This window comes from Myiozetetes cayanensis, unplaced genomic scaffold (genome assembly GCF_022539395.1).
Source record: "Myiozetetes cayanensis isolate MyiCay16 unplaced genomic scaffold, myiCay2020 scf3, whole genome shotgun sequence".
Classification (NCBI taxonomy): Eukaryota; Metazoa; Chordata; class Aves; order Passeriformes; family Tyrannidae; genus Myiozetetes; species Myiozetetes cayanensis.
Window position 1 is genome coordinate 29,250,526 of NW_026087521.1, and position 26,230 is coordinate 29,276,755.

General features: G+C 36.2%; 1 protein-coding gene across 4 annotated transcripts in view; it reads left to right on the forward strand.

The window, feature by feature from the left end:
- Positions 1 to 26,230, forward strand: part of PPHLN1 (periphilin 1) — a 65,891-nt gene that overhangs the window by 29,276 nt on the left and 10,385 nt on the right. For all 4 annotated transcript variants that reach the window (XM_050324495.1, XM_050324493.1, XM_050324494.1 and 1 more), the window contains 2 exons: positions 3,418 to 3,537; positions 5,977 to 6,117. In XM_050324495.1, the coding sequence (XP_050180452.1) occupies positions 3,418 to 3,537; positions 5,977 to 6,117 (261 nt within the window). The remainder of the gene's footprint in view (positions 1 to 3,417; positions 3,538 to 5,976; positions 6,118 to 26,230) is intronic.

The window sequence follows — 26,230 nt, forward strand, 5'->3', positions numbered from 1 at the left end:
TCATTTTCACAGCACAGACTGCTTCCCTGCAAATTATATTTGAGGTTAAAATTAACACTTCCACAGGAGTATTTTCTGTAAATTGTTGAGGAATACTTTAATGAGAAGTAAAGAAACAATGCGTGATATTGTTTGAAATTAATAAGGTCCTACTAAAAAGTAGCACTTGCCCTTAGTAATGTTGTGGTGTACTACCTCAGTTCTTGAGGTCTTTTTAATAAAAATGAGGTCTTTTTAATACAAGTGGAATGCTTAAACAAAAAAAAACAAAAGTACTTTTTGTTGGGAGAAGGGGACAGTGAAGAAAATAATTAGGTGGGGAAAAAAACAGGCTTTGGTTGAGCTGTGTTATTCTAAGTACTTATCCCTTATGCAGCTCTTTTAGAACTGCTGTGCTAGCTAATTGCCAATGTCCTTAAGGGCGGAGGCAAGTGATGTATTTTCAGTGATGTAAATAAGGAAAGTAAGATAAAAACTATTATGCATAAGTTACACTGATTTAGATCATAAAATAAACTTTATAATTAGTTCACCTGCTTTGCCTACAGACTCAGCATACTGCAGCTTAATATCAAATCCTTGCTCAATACAAAACTTTGAGAACAAGGAGGAATTGCAAAATCTCATGCTCTTGTGTTAATATGTAATGTATAAAGTATTCTGTAAATGTTCTGCTTTCATCTTCAGTCAGGTGGGATCTATGCTGTATTGTTTTCTTTGCTAGCAGTTTGCATGTATATGCATATCTGGTATAGGCTACACAAAATAAAACTTCTATGAAAGTCATTTCCCCAGACAACACAAATATTTATTGGATATGCATTAGCTGCAGAAATGGAAGTACTTCCATGACTGTTTATTTCTTTTGTCTTGAAGTCTCCAAATGGGCTTGTGAGGTTTGTTGGGATCAGCCTGTGTCAGTGGGGTTTGTTGGGGTCAGCCTCTTGGCTGGATTACACTGACCAGTTAAGTTACATAAGTGCTCCACTGACACAGAAGTAGTGACAGAAGAAGTGTTGGCAAAAACGTGAACATCTTTAGAGCCAGAGTCTTACAATCTACTAAGGCTTGAGAAATTACTTACATACTTTATATCAGAGATTAAAGGAGATGATTTTCAATGCTCTAAGTTATAATTTAGTTTTGAAATACTTAGAAAGCTGTACGTTTCTCCACCAATGCCTCTTTTAGCTGTAGTATCTATTTGCAAATCTGAAAAGGTATTCTTATTTATCTTATAATTAATTTTTTGCATAATCATGCTTGTGAATTAATACATGGTGATGTTATCAGATCTTAGCCACCTGTTTAATTGACTACAGCACAAATCTTTTGTGTTTTTCTTTAATAACTGTGTGGACCATGAGCTTTGGAGGCTGTATCCAGCATAGTTAAAGGCACATATGTGAGACAGGGAAATCTTCCCAGCAAAGTGACAGGTTTTTACGGTTCTCGGTTATCCATGAGGTAAAAAAAAAAACAACCAACCAACAAACCCACCCCAAAAAAATGAGACTTCTGTTTTGAGGCAGGGAATGTGGGGAGGGGGAGCAGTTTGGGTTTTTTACAAGATGTACGAGGTTGTTCATTTCTTGTATGTTTGCAGCCTGCGTAGCTGCAAACATTTTCAACTGGGAAGTATGTCCAGTTCTTTCCCTTCAGTTGTAGTGCAACTGGGGAAATATCATTACTTTATTACATAAAATTCACTCAGGGTTTAATACGTATGTATCGACATTCCAACTATAGAATTAAATTTAGTGAGATTAAATCAAACAGGTTTTTTTCTGTATTCCACTAGATATTAGAGTCATTACACTAGGTCATGTGAGATTTTATTTATCTTCATTTCATGCAAAGCTGACTGTTGGTTATGAAGATACTGGTCTTTTTGTTAGAAATGGACAGAACAACATTTAAGAAAAGGGAAAGATGCATAATAGAACCTCAGTACACGATTTTTGGATTAGGGAAAAGTCAGGATAAAGATAAAAGTCAAACATACTATGGGAAATAGGAACATTAGGGGAAAAAAACTTGGCAGCAGATAGTTTTTAGTTAAACTAGTGTAAGAATAATTGTATAGTTTGGAAAGGTGAGCTGGACTAGCTATTCTATGAATTATATTATTCCTTACTTTTAAGAGCCCTGTTCATACTTCCTGACTTTGCTGGTTGTAATTCTGTAATTTGCAGTTATAGAAAACAGGGATTCCTAGTGGAACATTTGTGTTGCACTTTTCTTCTGGATGCAGATAAAGGTGGTGTCTTTATGACACAGAATTCTGGAAGGGTTCTATGAATTGTGTGCTTATGCCATAGTGTAGCACAAAGACATGTTTGGATAATAAGTTTACCTGAGGTAAACACAAAATATCTGAAGACAAAACAATCTTGATACAGGTCACAGTATTTGCTTCCACAACCCATTTATGTAACTTAGAATGAACTAATGATAAGAGGGGGTGTTGTTTTTTTCATTTGGATATTTGTTTGTTTAGTTGGTTTTTGTCGTCCTGTTTGCCAAGATGAAACAGGCATTGAGTAGAAAGTGTTACAACCTTTTCAGGCAGTAGGAGTATTTTTTTTCTTTAGATATCCATCTTAGTGTTGCAATTTTTAAAACTAGAGTGGTATAGATTCTTGGGTGGATGCTTCTGTACATACAGTTAATTCAAATTAAGTACCCACAATAGTGGTAACAAGATCTATAAAGCTAGCTATTCCTAAACTGGTATTTGTCATTGTCTGTTTGCTGCTCTGATAGTAAAATAGTATTCTTAGAGAGGAATTAATTTTTAAATATTATTTATACAAGAATTTCCATATGAAAAGGTAGAATTAAAGGCCATAAAGCCGTGACTGACTCTATTATAAATGATCAGCTTTACCCCCAGTAAAAAATAATTGCTTTTAATGGAAGCAGCACTGATCACTTAAAGTATGTATAAAATACTTTTTGTCCCTAATTAGCTTAGGTTGTATACCCTACCTACTATTTAATAGTTTAATTTAAATTTGTTACAACCTTTTATACCTGAAAATCACATTGAATTATTACATCACCCCACACTTGTGTCTGACTTCCTTTAGTGCCCAACTGGTCTCAAATAAGTTTTCTTTTATCTCTGACCTTTGAATTTACTAAAACTGATTCTGAAAGTGTGGTGGTGTTTTTTTAGCAGTCTAGTGAGCTTCATTGATTTTTTTTTCTTCTCTCCCTTTATTGCTTTATTATATGCTCTCTCCCCATCTACTTTTCTTTAAAGAAATCAGCAAATGGAATAATTTCAACTTTCTTACTTCCTATTTTAAAATGTTTTAGGGATCTGAATAGCTCCTTATTTTAATTTTGAAGATGGTTTGCTGTGTGTAAGTGTATTTCATGTTAAATCTTAACTTTAATGTTTTTGTACAGGCCTTGGAGAAGAGCAACAGACTATCAGAAAAGGAACTTGCAGAAGCTGCGAGCAAGTGGGCAGCTGAAAAGTCAGAGAAGGCTGAGGAAAGCAATTTACCTGAAATAACAGAGTATGATGTAAGATATGATTATTAATTCACTTACTTTAAAATGTTACAGTGATAGAGTTGTTTTTCTGTACTCTTCTGAAAGAGCACATTTTGTAACTTACCTCTGAATTTTTCTGCTTATGCTATTAAATATTTGTTGAAAGGGAGTGAGATTAAAGTCTTGACAATTTATTTATTTATTTCGAAAAGATAGACAAAACCAGAGTACATTTTGTTAGTATAATTTGAATTCATGTTGAGCTACAACTGACACAATAAGGCTCCAGCTGTCCCAGGGATTCTCCAAGGAACTCTTGTAGCAGTGTAGGTCTGTATGCCTACTGAACTCATTAAAATTGCCAAGGGACTTCTGAGTCAAAACATGAGTGTACGTGTAAAACATAAGAATTAGAAGAAAACCCTTATTTCACTAATAATATTAATTATTCACTAGTTTATTCCCATCTGTTCTTGCCCCTCCTTGTCTTCTACTGCTGGCTATATTGGAGTTTGATTAGAGCCCTTCTCAGTCATTGTTTTATTATGCTAACTCTTGGGTAGGATGTCTTTTTTGGATTCTGTTATGTTAGTGGAAGATGTATTATTTAAACCAACCTAGAAGTCATTTAATGTAAAATCATCTGTTTTAATTCTGTGGTAATTTGCTCTTTGACTTTCAACTTGGCTTCAACAGAGACAGTTTTAGTGTCTCTAAAACTTTAGAGACATTCTTTAAAAAAACAAAATAGGACCTACTTTACAAAGTCATGTGTCTTAAACTTTACAATTAACGGGCTTGATTTTTTTAATTATTTTTTTGTAAATAATTTGAGGGAAAATTAAAGCATCTTAGGAAGCATCACATTTCCTCCTGTATTTCATGCTTGTGGAATGTAAGGGCCGTGTTAGAGAAATAAACTCACTGGATCCATATTTATGTGAACTTTTAAGTCTTTTCTGTTGATGCAATGGGTGAATGCATGAACAGTTCCTCAGTACTGTCCAGGAAGATCTAGTTGGATAAATAAACTGAAAAAAGTAAGTGGGGAAAAAAAAAAAGGGGAGGAAGTGTTGGAGTAAGGAAAAAGCAAGAACTGATCCAGAGATTAATGCCATATGGAGGAGAACATACGGATGGGCATTTCTGAGAGGTTCAGGAGAGTAAAAGTGAAGTATCAGTTCTGTTTTTCACAAGGGAAAGGTAATGCAAGGGAGGAAAGAAGAGTGAGCCATATGGAGAAGAGTTGTTTAAAGCTTCCTCTGTGCCTCAGAGAAAATTGCACTGCCAAAACGATTAAAAATAAAAAATCAAAATTAAGCAATTGCAGTTGATTATGGCAGAGTCTAAGATGATTTATTGACTAATAAAGTGGGCTATAGGAATGCTAATGAAGGAGGTGAGGCATCTCATTCTGAGTTGTAGAAGAAACGATACCTCTCACCTTGATTAGTAGGCTGTCATGTATGAATTGCAAGAGTTTTTAACTTCTTGCAGTTTATCTTACATAGTGCTTAACAGTTGAGCTTTGTGTTGCACTGAACTTTTTAGTAGCCTTTACTCACTCTTAGGCATTTCAGTATTTACTGTATTTGCTGCTAAGATTTGAGCAGGTGCTAACAGGACCACTTAAGCTTTTGTCTATCTTTGTCTGTCTAATGCTTTTCTCTTTCATGTTGGTTAAGTCTTAAGATTCTTCACCTCTATTTTCGAATAATAGAAAGTAGTTTTATTCATCTTCTTCAATTTTCAAACCCTATTTTTTAAAAAATGTATTACTACTCTACAAATTTGTTCCATAATATCAGATTTAAAGTCATGCTGTAAAAGCAAATTACTACATCTTCTCTACAAACTCCTTGCAGTTGGAGTCTATTTTCTTTGCTATAGGGATACTGTCTTAATTTCTATTTTAGAGGGAAGTTTATACAATTTCAGTACTTTAGTGTAATTTTTCATGTTGTTAGAAATCCTGAAATCACATGTTTGCTTTTGCTATGTGGTAGGTATCATTTTTCATTTAATATTAGACTTCTGGTCCTGAATGCTGCAAGAGTTCTTTCTGACAGCATTTTTATTTTGTTGGTGCCTATTTACCTTTGATTTTGTTACTTTTATCCTTTCCCAGAAAACTAATAAGACTTTCATTGTGAATTTTTCTTGCTAGTTGGTGTTACAAATATTACATATACAAATCTCTTCTCATTGGATGGGCAGGTAAAGGTTATCTGACATCGTTGCCTTTACACAGTTAAGACTGTCACAGGTTTTTATGATGTCATATTTTCTACATGTTTAAAATCCCTATTTCTGTATTTGTTAAGATTGTAGCGATAATACTTCACTAACAGTCTTGATGAGCAAACTCCATATCCACCTGATGACTGCATTTGGGATTTTTTTTTCCCTCACACTGAGGCTTTTATTTTGCTCTCAAAACTGAATTTATTGTTTGTGGTTTTTTTTAAGGCTGGATCTGCAGCTCCATTATATGTCGAACAAGCAGGGGAAACAGAAGCCAACATAACAGATACCACAGAACTCTATGAGGATGGCCAGCTTCTTGGTCGCTCAAAAGCAATTGCAACTAAGACAAAGGAGATTGAACAGGTGAGTCCTCTTGGCATTTTGTCACTAATACAATAATGGTTTGCTCTGCTAGAATTACCTTGATTTATTTTTTCCTCCTTGGAGTATAATATGAATGTAATTTGATTTCTGGAGATGATGTGATGATAACATCTTTGACTATTTAATTCTGAAGAACCATGACATTTATCTGCACATGGAAAGTAGTGGTAGTTTTCTGTAACTTACATAGAGCAACTTATGTTTTTCAAGCTAAAATAATGACTGCTTCTTTGAATAATTGTTTTAAAATCAAATATAATACAAATAATTTCAAATGTAATTAAAAAGTAAGGCTTTATGTGAGATTAAATAATTAAAAATCAATTTTGCAGTGTAGTTTCCTTCACTTAAATGTATGCAGTTTGGGATTGAACATCAGAAGCTGCATGTTATTGTTTTGTGTTTGTGTTTGCTTGGTTGGGTTTATTTTTGTTGTTGTGATTGGGGGGCATTGTTGGAGTTTTGTATTTATTTGGTTTTTTTTTAAATCTGCTTTGAATCTCAGGACCTTTGTCATTCTTAAATTTTACTTTGACTACAGTGTTTTATATCTAGATATAAACAGATGAGAGAGGGTTACTGTATTCAAAAGTTGTATTTTTTTCTCTTTTGTGTTGAGTACTGGTGATTGATTTAATACAAAACAAGACTTCTATTATTCTTGTAACACTGAGGTTTTGAGGTAGTTCAATGAAAGTTTATTCATGTGTTAGTCTCTTTTACGTCACCTCACAGTAAGGAAATTATCTACAATGATCTTCAATTTCATTTATCATAAACAATTGAAAGTGGTTTGTTTCTAATTTTTGTTATTTTAAATGCAGAGTTTGGAGATTTTTCTGACTTGATCTTTCGCATGTAAATGCAACTGTGTCCAACTCTGTAAATTGCATTTAAAGTTTATAATTTAGGTGAGAGAAAGAGATGAATTTCTTCAAACTTGCTGTAATGTACGGTGTTTTCAGTGTATGCCTGGGACGGGTGAAACAGAAATACAAATCAGTTTTCCCCTTCATGTTTATCTCATAATAACATCTTCAAGAAAATAGGTTTCATGTCTTGTTTGGGATAAGCTTATTCTAGGTCTCCATTTTTTCATCTTCATTCTAGTGGCCTTTGTTCTGTTGTCTGTGAGCCCGTTTCCTGCGCTGTAACACTGTTCCATTTTATTGACCCTTGAAAAATAGCTTTCTACTCAATTGGGTTTGGGTTTTTTTTTCTACTTTTAATAGTGACTTTGCATAATCATGTTCGTGGTGAGCATGGCTTTCCATGTGTGCTGGGCCTGGCTGCAATGGAGTTAACCAGAGTGTGCTGTCGATGCAGTTGGTTTATCCCTGTGTGTCAGATCACAGGCTTGTACATTGTTGCAGTATATAAAAGGATGTAGAAATTGTAATGTTGTTAAAGTGAACGCTTCCAAAATGGTGGTGTAACTCTTTGTGTAAACCTTTCTCCTTCCCAAGATCCCTTACCTGTACCTTTGGAATGTCTAAGAGATAACTAGGAACTCATCTATTGGTTGTTAACCCCTTATTGTCATTGGTTGGTTGTAAGACCTCCTGGACTCCCACTGGTCACTTTGTAATTCCCCCAAGAGCTGTTTAAGGAGTTACCCAAAACAATAAACTCTCTCTGCCTGCTCTCCCTACTTGCTGCTGGTGTCCTGGTCTCCCTGGGGGCCATGAGGCGCCACGAGGTGGGGGGCCAGGGGGAGGGCACGCTCCTCCCCCCCGGAGCATGGGGTAAAAGGAAAGGCCCTTTGCCTGGGGTTCCCTTTCCGCATCCATCTTCAACATTCGTCAGTACATGACCTAAAAATCAGCTGCTACCAAATGCATAGACTTATGACTATTTAAAAATGACAAACTGGAAAAAATATAAAGACTAGGAGCAGATTTTTTAAAAATTGCAATTGTGATTATTTAGCCTGATACTGGTGAATCTATGGATTGGTTTAATTCCCTTACATCCTAAAGACAGGGTTATAGTGATGAAAGCAGATGAAAATTTGGACATGAAACCCTAATGTTGTTTTCAATATGATCTAATGCTATTGTGCTTGGTAGAGTTTGCACTTTATTCTAAGGAAATCTAGATTATGATCTATGAAATGGAATACTTTTAGGAACTTAACTTAGAAAAGCCTGAGGAATAATTAAAGATTTGGACTTTGCAGAACCAGTTTCTCCTGTTGTTGATTTGAATATTGAAGCTCTCATCTTCCGCAGAATTTGAATAAGATTTTAGAATGATGCTAGAAGTAGCTTCAATATATTTTAATTGAAGAACACGCTTATTTTCTTATGAAATCAGGTACTATGAATTTGTTAAGAGTTAGACAAGATATTTATTGAATCATTGAATCTCAAGACTGGAAAATTACCTATATCTTCTTCAAATAAATATTTAAAAGTAACTTCTGCTTCAGCAATTAAATTTTTTTGGTTTTTTTAATTGTTGTAATAGACCTGATGATTTTCATAATCATCATTAATTGCATAATGAATAATCATAATGAAATACAGTGAATTTTCCTTCTGTATATTGAAGTAGTCTCTCTGTACAAACTTATAAGCCATTCTGTTGGCTTTGAGTTCTCAGCATCCAAAAGTAAATTTAATTTAGTTCTGTGGGGCTTGAGTTCTCTTCCTTTGAGAAGTAACGAGAGAGGGAGCAGAGAGTGGAATGCAAACTAAATTTGCAGTGCTGTTGTGAACTGCTTACTAAAAGTTTTTGGATGCATTTCTCAATATAATTGATACTGATTTTAGTACATTTTAACTGAAAGTGTATTTCTGTTTTTCACGCAGTAAAATTAGTCCTCATCACACAAATTTAATACTATACTAGTCATGCTGTATTGTTTATACAGATGTAACATTAAAATCTTTAAAGTGAACTGTAAACTACACACTTTAGGAAGAGTGACCTGATAATATATAATATATTTATAAGAAAGCTTTTTCATTATTTTTTTCTGATTTTTTGTCTTGAAGACACAAGTAATAGCAGAAAAAAATTTTTGTTCCATAGACTTCTTTTCAGTTAAATTTCATTCAGGTGTTTAAAATAGTTTCTGAATAACTAGTTTTAGTTATTATTTCTGGAATGTAATTTTGTGGAAGGATTACTTAAATAAATTATTTATTGCAAAGACTTATGCTGCACAAGTAGTGAAGCTGTAAATCCCTCTGCAAAGCAGGATTTCCAAAAGGTTGATTTTCAGTATACACTGGACAGCTATTAAGGTATTTAAAATAAATAAGTAATGAAGTCAGACACGGCTTGTGCCACTGGGTATGTGTCATAGAATTGGTGAGGGTTCAGCTAGTGTTTGAGGAAGTGAGGCTTCATTAGAAGGCTTCACCTTGGGCCTCTTCTACTTCTGTCTCTGAAGTTTTTCTGCTTTCTCATGGAGCCCCAGATCTAGTCATGTTTGCTTTTCCATTCATATTTATTCTCAACCTGATTGCCAGGTATTTTTGCTGTTCCAAACTCCTGATAAAGCCCTCTTTGCTTTGTCCTCTCCACCTGTCTCCAAAGCTCCAACCAGGACAAAGATCAGAATTTTCCAAATATGTACTTTTACTTCATAGTATGGCACTATTTCAGGCAAATGCAGAGGCAAAAAACCTGTGTTGACAGAACATGCAGTGTTGCAATGAGCAAATTCATTGCTGTACAGCAGAGAAACAGGCAGCCTGATGCCCTGGGTGGGAGGGGGGTAGCAGCTTGTGATATAGTCTGTTATTTCTCTTAATAAAAACAAACAAAAAAAATCCCTTGAGCAATTGAATGAAATATTCATACAGGTGTTCTGTTTAAATAAGTGCTTCTCCACATCTTATGTATCACTCATATCACTCTTTTGCAAAATTCTCTTTGCCTTTCCTCTAAGATACAATAACACAATCCCCAGATTCAGAATTTTAAAGGAAATGTGATTGTAAATGATCACTCTGACTCATCACGCAAATATTTGTGTATTATTTATTTGAGGGGGGACTTACTGCAAGCATTCATGTAAAATCATGCCATTTGAAGAAAAATGAAGCTTTTTGTGCTGATGATGACAAGGGGAAAAGTGTCAGACCAAGTTCTGGTTGCTGTTTGCTATATAGTGATATCTTTTAAGAATCTGCAGTTGCTTTGCAAATATTAACTGAAGCTGACATAAAGAGAGGAGACTAGAAGTTCTACTCATAGATAAAGGCTTGGAAAAATCCAGACACTGTTTGAACAGAGACAGGAATTATCTATGTCACTCTCAAACTAGAAAAACTCTGAAGTTTATATTTAATTTGAAGTGTGCCAGTATTACTTGGAAAGGAAGAGCATGGCTGAAGATGCACAGGTGCTTGAAAACATTTCTGAACTGGGACTGCAGATCCTGGACATTTCTGATCTCGTCTTTGAAAGAACAGGTGTAGTGACAGTATCATGGACACATCCAGGTCGGATGGGATCTCACCTGAGCCAGTCTCCTCTTGAAACAGGGCCTTAGATCAGGTTGTTATGGGTGTTGTCAAATTGAGTCCTGCATAGTTCCAATGAAGGAGACTCTGCTGTCTCTCTGGAAAGCATGTTTCCCTTACTTTCTGAGCTAAAAGGAGTTAGCAGCACATGTCCTACAGGTCAGCTATTTGGCTTTGCTTTTGTGACCCATTTGTTTGCTGCCTTTCTGAGATAGGGCAGTAGCAGACCACACTACAGGGACAGGTGATGAGCCTCTGAATTCCTTAAAATTACTGGACAGATGTTGTCGATGTTGTCTTGAGCTCAGCTGCCATCACAGTCCAGAGCATGCGTTCTTTCCACCGACGACACAGTTTCTGCTCACTGCTTCTCTTGACGGCTTCCTGTCCCCATTCTTGAACTGCAGAATCCCAGCTCCTTGCTGTGGTCCCCTGCTTTTGGGATCTGCTCCACTGGGAGTGGGCTCAGCTGCTCTCAGGGAAGGGCTGATTTCCTAGAATCCTCTGTCTCTGCCACTTTGTGGTTGAAAGAACAGAAATTTTCCTGTCATTTTTGCACAGCATGTACTGGGAAAACTGTTCCCTTCCATCCAAGTGCATAGTCTTTTCAATCTTTGTGCCTCTTTGCACTGAATGAAAATTCCACAGCATTAATTTGTGTCTCATATTGTAATATATTCCATTAAGTAGGGTCTAGCTCTATGATGTGTTTTTTAATGTTCTGTTTGTAATTAGAAGCTTTGGAGAGTTTTTTAAAAAATAAAATATGGAAGTAATTAGCTTTCTCAGTTGAGGTGTTTTTTGATTGTTCGGGTTTTTTTGAAGTTGGGTGTTTCCTTAGACCTTTGAACGTGCCTTTCCGTCTTTGTTCTACATTTATAATTTTGAAATAAGATGTTATATGTTGTCTGAGTATTTGTCTGAGCATAGTGAGGAGATGCTCAGGAGATGCTTAAAAGATTGGTCTGTGTACTTGAAAACAGTGTAGCAGAAAAGCTTGCGTTGTCATGTCAAGATCAGTGAATGTCTATAGTCTGTTAATGTAACCATTTCATGCACTTTTAAAATATTTTTGCATTTAATAACATGCAATATGCATTAAAGTATTGTTTTGGAGTTGTTTAGTTTCTGTTTTTACATAGTTAAGGATCAGCTTATGCTTTTAGTGTGTAATTTGCTGAAGTGTGGTATTTTTTTTGGAAGTGATGAAAAATACATCCCTGGTGTTAAATTCACAATTGGAGCTATTCAACATCAGTGTTACACAAAAGGCTATCTCTTTGTTCTTCCTTTATGAGCAGGAGTAGCAGGGATTCTTGAAATGTCTTATCTTGTCTAGACATCAAGTCTGCAATACTGTGTTAATTAGTCCATTATTATGTGTCCAGTTTCTTACACATTGCATATGCAAGTGACATGGGTTACCTCTGGAAATGTATTATTTTCTGAAGACAGATTTTACCAAATGACAATTTTACCAAGTACTTTCCTTGATTTTGGCAAAAATCAAACCTCTAAGTCTCTGAATGAGATTTGACACTCAGAACTTCAATTTGGCTATTACCACAGAGTTCTGGCATCTAACAAGGAAGCACAGGAATTAATACATTCATGAATGCTTTCTTCTGTTAAGGGAATTCCTGTCTGACTGTATGCTTTCAGTTCACCAATGTGTTTTAAATGTTCAGCAGAATATTTTTAAATGTTCAAAACATTTTGATTAATTGCTTTTTTGCTTGACTTTCTAAATGAATGTTGCTTGTTAACAGCCTTCTTGCTGGACGATGGTGTAAATAGGAGATTTTTCTAAAGCTTGCATTTGAAACTTCATAGCTATGATGCATAGAAAGAAGGAAAAATAGGTATGTGGCTTGGTCCACAGGCTGCCCATATTCTGTTTCCACATCTGCTAACTCCTTTTTTTTCTCTCTTTTTTTTTTTTTTAAATAAATTACTTAAGTCTCTGACCTAGAAGTTACAGTTAAGTAAGAAAAACAGGTTTTAGCAATTATAGTGTGTGCAGTTTCAGAAGAACTGTTTCTTGTTCCCCTTCTCTGTCACATCTCTTGTTCTGGTAAAATCTATATAGCAATAGCTGAATTGTCTTTGTGTGTATTTAACACAATTAATGGGATTGTTCTCTGGAGGTGCTGCTCTGAGCGAAGACTGACCTGTCACAAACCAGTACTTCACATTGCAAGGACTTAGTTAAGAAAGCTCTGGTTCTAATATCAGAACATAAAAACATTGTTACAGGCATTTATTTTGTAATAAAATAGTTACAATTTCTGTAATGTATGGGAGTATACCGTATGCCTTCCTCCCTGCCCCCAACCCCCCCTGTGTCCATTGATAGTTTTGTTTTGCTTCAAACAGTGTAAAGGTGAAAGAGGGTATAAATATGAAGTAGCTTCTGCATCTTGGCTAGGAATAAGCTAATGGTAAATATATCTGAAAAGTTTGGTAAGGCTTGGATATGATAGATTAAGCACCTAAGTTGTAGCAGTTGTAATAAAATAAATAAATTACTAATTGGAGTATTGGGAATCTAGGAAGAAATTAAAGAAGCTTTCAAAGCTGGCCTTGGGTGTACCTTTTCTTTTGACTTCAGCTGAGCCAGGGAAATAGGTTACTGTTTCCTCAGATTAGCTTGTTGGTCTGCTTGTGCTGCTGCTCGTTTCAGGCAAAATTATCTAGGTTAGAAAAAAATCCCCTAATTAAAATATAAGTTAAGAAGTGGGTGAGTTAAGTGAAGCTGAAGGAACTGGAACAGTGGCTAAAAAACACATTAAAGGATTATTTCTGATTGTGGATGAGGTCAGGCATGCTTTGTTTCTGTCAGGAATAGACCAGACGAGAGTAACATGCCAGATGAGAGTAAAAGATGGGGAAGCTGTAGATTTTCATTCCCTCCTAGCTTTTCTGTTGTCCTTCAAACCTTGTGTACTTAATACACAGTGGCAAGGCCTTAATGATGGACTCATCATCATCAGTCTAATTTGGTTGGTAGCATGGTGTATATCATGCCTCCTCTGAGCTTATGTTTATTTTATTTAAATGTAAGTTGTAATTAAGAGAGTTAATTTATTTTTTCATAATCAAGAAAGCATTTGTCTCAGGTTTTGATATTTTGCCTTAGGCTTCTCTTAAAAATTGATGACAATTCCTTTACCTAATTATATCATCTCCCTATGATCTTGTTTCATCCTTCTGTGGTTTATTAGCTTCCTTGTATCACTATCCTTATATATAAAAGGCAAATAATTTCTTTTTACACATTCTTAGACACTTTTTCTTCTGTAATAATTTTGACTTGCTGATTTTTCTACCATCTTTTAATATTTACTCTAGACTTCCTTTTTACCATTGCAAAATCAAATCAGTTACATTTCTATGCTTATTGGGTCTTTATAGTTCACATTTGCGTTAAGTCTTTTTTTGTGTTAGGATCTTTCAGTGTTGTAAATATGAGCTGTTCGTTAGAAATCTGTGCTTTCATGTTTATGAAACTGCAAGATGGAGCACATAAAAGCCTTTGGTCAATATCTTCATAGTATCTTTTATTCTTCTTAGAAATACGTTTCTTTAAAGCAGGATACATGTAAAAGGATGTGAACATTTTAGCTACTTTCCTTTTCTTGTGTTTGTAGTCCTTTGCTTTGGAAGTTGTAGTCCTTCACTTTGCAATTTTTAAGCTGTATTCTGTTCCTTTTCCATGGACATTAATGGGTTATTTGGTATGCATGGCTGTGTTCTTAATTACAAACTGCTGCATATGCAAAATCAGTGCAACTCATTCATTTTACTTCAGCACCTGAAGGTATGGTTTAATAAGGAAATATATTACCACATTTCAGCTTTTTGCCAGCAGCTTTTTTCATTGGAAAACTGATAGAAAGTGTTATTTAATATGCAATATTCTTAGGGAAATACTTTAAAGCGAACTTAAATGTGTATGCATTTATCCAGTAACAGTAGGGTATTTCTTATTAGATATAATTCACCTTTAGCTTTCTGTCATTAACTATCTATTGAAGATCTTATGTTTTTTTATGTAAACAGCTTTAGGCCTGTGCTGATCACATGATTTTGGAGTTGGTGAATGCTGGGGCTATAACCCATTGACAGATGTAGATTTTTCGGTCTAGAGGCACTTCACTATGTGACCACGCAGTACTGCAGATTGCAAGATCTCAAGAAGAATTGTTTGTTTACAGGCAGTCTTAAGGGGAATTGTTTACAGATGTTATAATGTGGTCACAGATCTCTGTAAGACTTAAAGGAGAGAGGGTTAGTAGTTAGGTACTTGATAAAATTGATGCACCAAGTTGAAACCAAAGAAAATGTGAAAGAAGGTTGTTCAAATCTGAAAGACAAGATCCACTTCTTGGTTGGATAAAGTGAAAGTTTAAGGAGATATTAATTAAGTAGCATTTTTTCAATCAACAGCTAGCAGTGATTGCTTGATTTAAAATTGTTGGTTCTCTCATGAGAAACCAGAACATAAAAACAGGATGAAAGAAGATTTGGAAACGATAATACTGAGTAGGCTGGAAAAAAAAAAGATAAGTTCAGGAGATGATGAGTGTAGACAGGATTGGAAAAGGTGTTAGGAAGAGAAGAAACTCAGTAAAAATGTGTGGGCCATGTTATATAATTAGGAACTAATTATGAGAAATTGCTTACTGAAAAAAATGTCAGTAGTTGAGATACTTGGAAGGATAAGCTGAACTGACACTGGAGAAGCTCCTGAGAATGCTGAAGGATGAAACCAGAAATGATGAATAGTCTGAGCCTTGATAAAGGCAGTAATTTCTGTAGGAGAGAGTTTTTGGTTTTGTGGTATGTTGCGTTTTTTGTTGGGGGGGTGGAGTGGTGTGGGGGGTTTTTTTGTTTGTTTTGTTTTTTGTTTGTTTGTTTTGTTTTGTGGGTTTTTTGTTTGTAGTTTTGTTGGTTTTTGTGGTGGTGGTGGTGCAGTTTTATTCTTCTTCCTTTTGATAACCTGGATTTAATTCAGAGGATAGAGAAAGGCTCCTCTTCAACTTGCTTTAACAGAAGGCCATTGGTGGACTTAAGAAGTAGGGTAGCAGTGGTGTTTGATTTTATTTTTGGACTGTTTTAAGGATTAAAGATAAAATTCTCTTTTAGTTGACTCTATGCACTGATGATCAAAGTTTTAAATATTTTTTGTTCTTATAACCTACTGTCTCTTCAGCATTGTTACTAGGGGAACCTGCTGCTTCCTGGATTGAAACAGAATGAGAATAGGATCAGTCCCATAAACCTAGTAATTAGATCCAGAGATCTAAATTTCCTTAGAATTAGCCCAAGTTCAAAGAACTACTGTCTAACATCTAAGCCTCCTCCCTCCCCACTGATTTCACTTCATCTGTATTAGTATTCCCAATACAGTCTGAGCATTGATCTTCTGAAAGACTTAGAGAGGAAACAGAAGTCCAAGTGGTGCTTAAAATTAGATGTATGTAGAGCAGACGGAGGACAGTGTCATAAAGGAAAGATTTCGTAAAACCATGTGTGATGGTGGGAATGTGGTAACTGAGCAAACATGAAGAAAGCCCTGTAAGTGGTAAATGAAATGTGGTGACAGGAAGGACTTGATGTTTGGCATGGAAGCTGGTTTCCATTTCTCCCGCATTGACAAGAGCTTTCAGACCTCAGGAGGTTGAAGTAGACAGCGTCACTCTACTTGTAGGGAGTGAAAATCTGCTTAAGTGTGAATCTGCAGTTTTATGGATTTTTGAGTCTTTTACAGACTGTGGTGCTTATCTTTCTATAACAGAAACTTGGTTTGTATATGACAGTTTTCCTGGTGAATATAGTTTAATCTTGTGATCCACTTGTAATCTGATTTATATACAACGCTGATTCATGTGTAAATACAGGATCATCTGTGACCAAAGACACTTGGGTGACAGGTATTATTTGTCACCTGGTTCTTAAATCTCACTGCCTGATGTCTTCTTTCTTTTGGCAGTTGTTCCACTGAGCAGGTTAAACTCAGCATGTTCTAAAGATGGATAGACTACATCATTTTGTGATAGCTTGTTCTTTTCTGTGAATATTAGTGGATTATTTAAAATTAACTACAATTTACAGAAGACTGTTACATAGTTTTTTGTTCAAATTATTTTGAGTGCATTTAGTATTTACAGAAGTTTTTGTCTTAAAACTTTTGCATACAGAGAGTATTAATTGTCTCTGACCTTTGAAATACTGGGTGATCTTATTCTTTTAAAAGACATCAGAATTGGGAACTTTCCTAAATGATATGGGGAGAGAAATCTATTGTAGCATAAGCTGTTTATGCATGTGCTTCTTCTGTAAATCGATTGTGAAAACATTAGATTTTTATCTTGGGGTATAAATGACTAATGCACATCATCATTTATTGCTGACCCGCAAGGATCACTTTTCCTGTTTTGTCTGACTTTTGTTTGCTTTGATGTTGCAACTTTGAGTCCTCAGTGATTGTCTGGACGTACATTAGTATGGATATCGCAAGGGCACGCTTCACAAAACATGGCAGAAAAACAAGGGCTGAGACTCCCCACAGGACAAAGGTTACAGTGTGCCAGTTTTCCTTGGTACTTTGACTTGCAAGGCATTTAATAGTCAACCTAACTTGAAACAAACACAGAAGCTGAATACTGACCGAGTGGGTCATGTTTTTCATGGTTCTTTAGCTTCTCACGCTTCTTGAGAAGGATTGTTCATACAATAGTTTTTTAAACTACTGAACTTCAAGTATTGCTCTCAGTGATGCTAATAACCTTTAATACCTGTTTTTGATACTGTTTCTCCAATGTTTAATTGGCTTGTTAGCAGTCTTTCCCCTTCTCCTGACTGCAGATAGCTTAAATACTTAGTTTCATTACAAAGTGAAATCTTGTACTTATGCAGGTTCTGTGTCTGCTTACTTGACCATAATTACAGCTCACAAGCAGTTCACCACCTCAGTATAGTAGATAATTTATATATAAAACTTTTTTGTCACGTGCTACCTTAAGAAAAAAACTCCATGTAAGCATTTTTAAACAGAAAATCATAAATAGATTAGGATATCTAACACAAGCTTCAACTGGAAATTTACCCATTTTATTATGTTTCTTTTTAATTTGGCTTCCTGGAGAAACTAGTTTATGCAGTCGCAGAGTATCTGTGCTCTGTATCTTTCAACTTTATTGTCAGATTTCAACAAAATTCAATTTAGGCATAAAGCAAGATGATTAGTTGTTACAAGCCTTATGAAAATAGACAGTAACAGAAACTGCATGCATTCCAGTGGAGACTGTATTATGATTGCATCTCATTAGACACCCAAAAGTCTCCTTTAAGCAAGTGCTGGTGTTTTAAAAACAAACCAAAAACCCGAACAACCAAAAACCAAAACCAACTTTTACCATTGCAGCTGCATATTACAGAGAGTTTGGTGCTACCATACTTTAAGAAATGATGTCCCTGTACTGTTCCCTGTGCTGACACAGTAGTTTTTGTGGGCCTGGCCATGAATCAGGTCAAGACAAAAAATGAAAAGTTTGTAGGTACTTCTTTACCCAGTTCATTTATTCACAGTGTGGCTCCTTAAATGTGCCTGCTGCTATACCCACGCTGGGTTGTGTGTTGAGACACTACCATCTCTGAACATTCACTATCTTGAAAGTTCTGTTCAGACACACTTAGTGTACTGCTTAGACACTGCTTAGTGACTTAATCATCAGGGAGAAATCTATAGAAAGCTGTAGTCTTTGGTGGTATTTGCATAGTAACCGCTTATTTTTGTCATAGGGAAGATAAAACTTTAAAAAATATTTGTGTTCAATTTCTATCTAAAGGTGCCATAACCAGAACTCTCTTCTTCAAGACACCTCACCGTCTTCTAACTCTGATAGCATTGGTTCTGCATCTTTTCAAAAATTAACTCACATGGAAGCACTGGTGCATCACTAGACACTGTCATAACAGCCTCTTCCACGTGACCTGTTGGAGACAAACTTTGGTTTAGTTGTGAACCAAACTGAAACCTGTTGGCTCCAGCCTTGAAGTTCTTGACTAGATCTTGACCAGAAAGAGCAGTCACAATAAACCAGTATTTTTGGTAGTGACATAGCTTGGTTTTGTAAACTAAATGGTCTCTTTTAATTCAAAGTCTAATCACTTGCAGTTCCTGAAGTATTTTCACTTTAGGAAAATGAATACCAAAAGATTTTTGTTTTATTTATTGTTTCTCAGCTAATGTGATGAAGAACTGGAAGTGTGCAATTATAGAGAAATGTTCCCACACCAAGGCACAACCTGCCGTGAAGGAAAGCTGAAAGCCCTTTTGCATGTGTCTGTTACCTGCCACTGAACAGGGTAGTTGTGTCAAGGACTCTGTTAGGGTTTAAGATAAGGATGTCTCTTTGTTCATTTGGGGGGACCTGTGAGCTAGATGCAGCCTCCTTGAAATGTGTAATTAGGCACCAGTGGACCCCTCCACCCCCAACAAATTTTTTTTTTTTTTCCACACAATTGAAAGGGAGAAACTAACCTAGGAAGACAAGTGAGTGTCAAATTAGGAATCTTCCTGTCCAAGTTCTTTCATATGGCAAGAGGTGGACCATAACATAAGAAAGAGAGGACTGGATATGTCCTTGGGAAGGCAGGGACAAAAGGATACAAGAGTTTCTGTGGAATAGGAACTATGTCTAGCTGAGGAATGAGGTGACCTCTGAATTGGAGGGTGGAGGAAATCTGGAAGGGATGAAAGAATTTGTGGTGATAGGAGAGGTAGAGGTAGGGTTAGTATCTGAGTGTGGGAAGCAATGAACCAGGGTGGGACTGGACTTGCAGTTGGGAAAAAAAAAAAAAAAAAAAAATTTGTGCCAAGATCAGAAACTGCAGCCAAGAGGGTGGGGGAAAGAATGAGATGGGGAACATGGGTGGAGATGGGAATTAATTCCACAGAAGCTCTAAAGCCCATGGGCAAGTGCAGTGGAGTTTACTCCCTGGCTGGAGGGTGGAGACGCTACATCATGTAAGAAAACTTGCTACTATTTCTGGTCCCAGAAACAAGTGGGGAGCAGTCAGGTGCTTCCAGCTTGGTGTCTTCCCTTCTGGATGCCCTTGAGGCGTCTGCAGGAAGCTACAATTGTAAGGCAGGAAATGCAACGTTCCTTCATCGAGTACCTGAAATTGCCTCCTAAAAAATTTGATGATCATTTCAGTTGGTGCTTTTGGTTCAATTTACTATATTGGTCATTGACTAGGAAAAAAAAATTCTCAATGTAAAAATGAGTTTTTAATGAAATTAATAATCTGTTTACCCTAGCATAGGTCTAGCCATAACTCAAAAATGCCCTGATTATTTTTTTAATGTTTTTCATAGTTTTTGTCAAATTTACTTGTAGGCATAACTACAGCTCACTGTACAATTTTTCTTTTCCTTATGTTGATATCGAAGGAGGTTTTCTTGCAACTGTGTTTTTGCTAAATTCAGAAGCAAAGATAAGCAAGTAATTATATGGTCTCTCATGACCCAGGTAAGTCACCAAGAAAACTGTGGTTTAGGAGTGTTCCTATTTTAAGCAGGATGGACTTTTTGCTACTGAGAAAAGCACATATCATCATAATGAGTTGGCTCTGGAGCCTTTTAATGTGTGTAGGTGTTACTCGTGTCACAGTAAGCAGCCAAAGCAGTGATCCCAAAGAAAAGTATCCCATCTACTGCTAAGGTTGTATAAAGTATTCTTGAAAAAAGCTATGTACATATTGCTGAAGAGTTATATTAAGATATGCAGAGGTCTCTTAGGGATAAAGTGCTGTGCTTTTTTTCATCTGTTGTGGATCAACTAAGATTTTAAAAGAGGCTAGGTCACTTAGCATGTTACCCGAGTATGAATACTCAATGCCTGGTGTCAGATAAGGTTTTATGTGTATACGGATACAGATTTTCATTGGTATGTTTGCAATTGATTTCACTCAGCATGCATGTGTAATTAGTAAGTAGGTAGCTTTTTACTGTATTCCTTAAAGCTGCTGTATTATGTATTATATTTAAGCTCTGAAAGAACACGTGTGCATATATACATAATATATACAGTGGAAGGTGTTTTCATGGATATTTCCATGCAATTGTAGAACATACCTTTGTACCAGGTTCGCAAGGATACTTGTCCGGAATAAAGACGAGTACAACAGTCATTCAAACACTACAAACTATCTTTTATTGCAGTGAGAGTTAAAAAAAACTATTAACAAAGAGAATCAAAAGTTAAAAAGAATACAAAAAAACTACTTTATCTATTGGCGTTCATACAGTACTACGAACAGCCTCTATTAAAGTGTTAGTTAGTATGAGGGGAATTAAAGGGATACAATATTCACTAGTAAAAAGGGAATTAAAGGGATACAAGAAAAAGGATATAAAGTGTTTGCTTTCTTGGTTGCTTCCTATCAATAAGCTGTGCTTACCTGCACAGACAGGCCAGGGCTACCAGGATCTGCAGCGGCTGGTCAGCACTCATGCTTAGCGGGCGTCCCCGCGGAGCAACACAGTCTCGATGGAAGGATGAGTATCGCTCAACCCAGCAGTCCTGACACCCCATTTTATCAGCTCTATATTACACTACGTAGGGCCAGTACGTAGTATAAGGTGATGCTTGAGTGGCAGCCAAACAGCGCCCATTCATCACCTCATGGCAACAGTCTGCGCATGCCCTACTGTAGGGCAAGGGGGCGAATGACCCTGCCCACATCATCTTCTTCTCTCCATCACCTTCCTCATCCCTATATATGACCTCTACCACTGTGTTTCAAGGGTATTTGTATCTATCTTGCAGAATGTAACCAAGCCAAGGAGGAACTCAGCTATGATAATAAAAGACATCTAGTTGACTTTACTAAAAGTACAATGGTCCTTACAGTCAACTTGTGCAGTAAAGTTACATTGTACAATACTCTGGCTAGTTTCACATGCTAATACAATCACTTTCTCACCCCTCTATGCTCCATTGATCATCTAAATCAAAAGTATCCCCCTTACAACCTTTTGTTTATATTTTCCTATTTGGCAGAAATGCATGAAATGTAAGTGCATTTCTATCACAAATTGATATAAAGATGCTCAGATAATTCAATTGATGTGAAATATTTTTCAGTGAAGTTTTGATTTTTCAGAGTGTTAGATTATATGACAGCTTGAGTGAAGACTTGCCAAGGAATAGGAAGGGACTCGGATGAAATTGTGGCAGAAGTGAAGGTTGTCAGAGGTAGCAGTGGTTCCTTTGTTAGATGTGTATTGGCCAACTGCAGGGTCTTTGGGGCAGGAAGAGTGATTAGGCTTTGTCCACAGTGTAGTTTGCTGAGTGGTGGAGAACTAAGGAGAACAAAGAGAAGAGGTGAACAAATGAAAAAGAGATTATTACTAAGTTGAGGTAATATGATGTGAGGCAATGGATTATGTTAGAACTAAGCAATAATTTTAGGATCAGATTTCAGTGCATTGCAGCCAACAAACGGAAAGTGTTAGTCGTGTTTTCTTCATTAAGAGTGTAAGCTACTGACTTACCCTAGAGAAGGCAGCTTTTCTTTTTTTTTTTTTTTAAACAGTTAGTGTTATTATTCTACACAGTCCATATTACTCTTAAATAAATATATAAATAAATGAAATAATCCTTTGTTTACTATATAAATGAATTCTTTTTGGATATTGATCCTTGAAATAGCAAAATCCCTTACCTGCTGATTTGAAAATAAAAGGTTTGCAATGTTTATACCTTTATGAGATTTTAAAGAACAGAAAGCCCACTGGAATTTTTAATTTAAATAAGAAAATGTCATTCATTTTCATTGTGCTTTTTTATTTAATTTGGCTTGCTCTGTTCTAAATAATTAAATATTTTTTCCTGATTTAATTTTGATTCTAGACAGTGTAGTTCAGCCAGATGTTTATAAGCATGAACTACTTTTGGTGTTGAGATTTTGTTTGGGTTTTTTTACGAAAAAGTTTTGTAAGGCTCCATGAAGGGAGGAATGCCTTATTTTTCAGGATATGTTAGCACAAATAACCCCTGTACTCGGTATCTTTGAGAGCACATGATAATCTCGTATGAAGTAAGGTTAAAAGGTAAATGGTATGGTATTGTTTCTTTTGGCTGTTGCATTGAAGTGTTTGACCTTTAGCAACCTGTTTTTATCTTAGGCAGTAAACTGTTTAGTTCTGCTTATCAAAAGAGACTTCGCTGCTCTCTTTCCATGCTCTTCTTATCCAAAACACACTGTATCAATCCAGCATCAGTAGACTTTATCAGCAGCAGCAATTATTCTGCTTAAAGATTCAGCATAAAAAGTTTATTTATCTTGTAACAGTACATTTTATTCAATAAATACTTTAAGATATAGTTCTGTGGTTTTCAGCTTCATTATCTAGTTCAGATCTTCTTTTGTATTGCCTCCTTATTACTCTACTCTTTCCCTGGAGTTTAGCTGTTTGATGTGAAATTACCTGTTTTGGTGTCTGCTGTAAAGTGAGTTATTTTAGACTATTCAAACTCTATAATTTGTATCTTTAAAGGTAAGGTTAAAATGGAAAAGGGTGTTTGCAGATATTAGCAGATTTTCTAGTTATTTGAGGATCTCTTCAAATCATTGACAAGGTGGTGGTAATTTGAAATTTTATGAAGTGTTTAGTTAAAGGGTCAACTCCCCCATACCTTCAGCTGTCTGTGTGATTTGCCCAAGTGAATTTCTACACATTGGAATTTTAGCCAGAGGCAGAATTTGCTGTATCTCTGAACTGAATCTCAGAAATGGTCAATTCTGATGGTAATAATTTTTAACCTGCAGGAAGTTGACAGTTTCAGGGCAGCTGCTGATTTCCTCTAGCTATATATTTTTTTTTCATTGACTTGTTAATTTACATGATGCTTTACTGTTGTTACTAGTAAACAAATACTGGTACCATAATGAACCTCCCTGTTTTACAGTTAAAGTAAATAAGATATTTCATGAAGTATATCCAAGAGGACTGAGTCTAGACTGCTAGTATCCTTGTATCACAAATAGTATGGCCAGCAGGCCCAGGGCACTGGTGAGGCCACACCTCAAATCCTGTGTTCAGTTCTGGGCCTCTCATTGCAAGAAAGACATTGAGGTGCTGTAGTGTGTCCAGTGAAAGGCAGTGGAACTGGGTAGAGGTCTGGAGCACAAGTCTTGTGAGGAGCAGCTGAGGGAGCTGGGGACGTTTTGCCTGGAGAAAAGCAGGCTCGGAGGAGACTTTATCACTCTCTATAACTATCTGATGGGAAGTTGTAGCTAGGTGGGGGGTCAGCCTTTTCTTCCAGGTAACAAGTAACAGGAAAAGAGGCAATGACCTCAAGTTACACCAGAGGAGATTAGGATTTGATATTAGGAAAAATTTCTTAACTGAAACAGTTGTGAAACACTAGAACAGACTGCCCAGTGTGGAGTGGGCAGTGTGGAGTCACTGTCCATAATGGTATTCGAAAGATGTGTAGATGTGGCACTTAGGGACATGGTTTAATGGTGGACTTGGCAGTGTTATGTTTACACTTGGACTCAGTCTTAAAGGTACTAGAGAGCAACCTTAATGACCCTGTGATTCTGAGTTTTGTAGTTTGAGTACTAGAAATATCTCTGTTATTCTTTGATTTAGTGGATTTGTTGCATCATGCTGTTAGCACAATTTATAGGTGTCACAGATCACAGAAAGGTGTTGTAAGCTATCTGAAAATACAGAGCTAAAGCTCTCAAAAACTGTCTCAGAAAAAAAAATCCAACACTGAACAGTATTTGATGATTCTGGTTTTCTTCTTATGGTCATAAAATTTCTTATAAGGACTGACTGAAACCAGACTCAAAAAGAATCAAAGCTTTTCAGTGGGTGGATGCCAGAATCTGGAGACAAGCAAACACTTCAAAAAGTCATGAGTGTGTTCACATTATCTTGCCAAGTTTGTTCCCAGTATGTCCTCTGTCAGTTCTCCCCATTGGACAACCTCTGGAAAGTGTTCAGTGACACTGGATTAACAGGGCCAACATTCCTTTAATGAGTTTGATAGGTAACAGTTCTTGTGCTGAAATGCTGCAGTGTTGTTTAACTATCTCAATAAGAAAGGTTTCTAAAGAGAATGTAGAAAGCTGATGTTCTGAGATGATGTTTTTAAATACAAAACAGGCTTGTTTTTCACATGGAAAAATAGTTCACAGTGAAAAAAACAGTGATTCCTAAACTCTTTTGAACTAACTAATCGCTCTGATTCTTCAGTATTACTTATGAGCTGTAACCCAAACTTATCAAATAATTATTTCTAAGTACTGTGGGATACAGTCAGTGGTATATCCAGTCAATAAATGCAGAACTCATACTACATTCCCTTGGAACCACAGTTGGTAATCGCTGCCCTAAGACATATGATTTACTAACCATAAAAGACAATCTCTACTCTTTGTGGCTTTTTCTTTGGGGAGAGACATGCTTTCTGTTTTTACCAATTTTTGGATTGGATTTCTGCTTCCAAACTGAAGTGGAAATAGCTAGAATTGTGGGAACAGATTCAGAAGGAGAGATGATTTGGGTGTTGAATACTAAAAACACAGAAGGAACGAATATATTTGCAGTAAGAAATGAGGCTTCATCATAAAGCTTTTCTGACGTGCTCCAACCCCAGCCCTTGTGCTAGCTTTATGTTCTGTTTCTGTGTATGTTTTGTATTTTACTGAAGATACCTACTAAGATATGCAAACATTTAAACACAGATCCTGTGTGTGTTGTCTTTCTGGGTTAGGTGGAAGTTCTGTGAGTAGTTCCAGATGAGTTCAAGGAGACTGTACGCACTACACTAAAACTATAGATAAAATGTCCTCTTAAGATGTCATCCACAGATGCTTGTCACCTTCTCACCCAGGATGGGTGATTCCTCTCCACAGCCCAACCAGTGTGCTATCATGTGACCTAATGAGGCTGGTTTTGCCTAAAAATTCATTTTAGTCCTGTATCCTACTGGCTCACACAAACAAGTGGGGTGATCGTTTCTGGCATGGGAGTACTGACAGCTGGGAAGGGGAATAGTCTTTTCAGCTGTCACAGCTGCCTGTGGAAAAAGACACCCATACACAAGCTAAGGAAAAATCACAGAAGTCTTCAAAAACATGGTCTTAATTGTCATTTTCCTTTATTTGATTTTAGATTTAAAGTGAGTACTTAAATGACAAGAGTGCCTGTTTCAAGGGCAGAGACAGGACAATGACTTGGACATTAAAAAAAGTTTGGTCCATTACTGAGGCACTAATAAAACTGATTTGTAAGGCTGATATAATGTGTGAAGTAATTCTAAACTTTCAGAAGCAGTAAGGTTTAACATAAACTAAGCAATAAAATCTGGGTAATCAAAGTAATTGGTTTTCTTCTTGCAGCTGTTGCTTTTCCCTTCTGAAAAACTGTCCATTACATACAGTAGTTTACTTATTTTGTGTAGTGTTTTCTTTATGCCACATATGTGATGAAAAAAACCTACCCTTTGGCATGCAATTTCAAACCTGTTTTGGCATTTTTTTTTAACCATTAAAGAAGAAAAAAAAATAAATTGCTCTTTTTA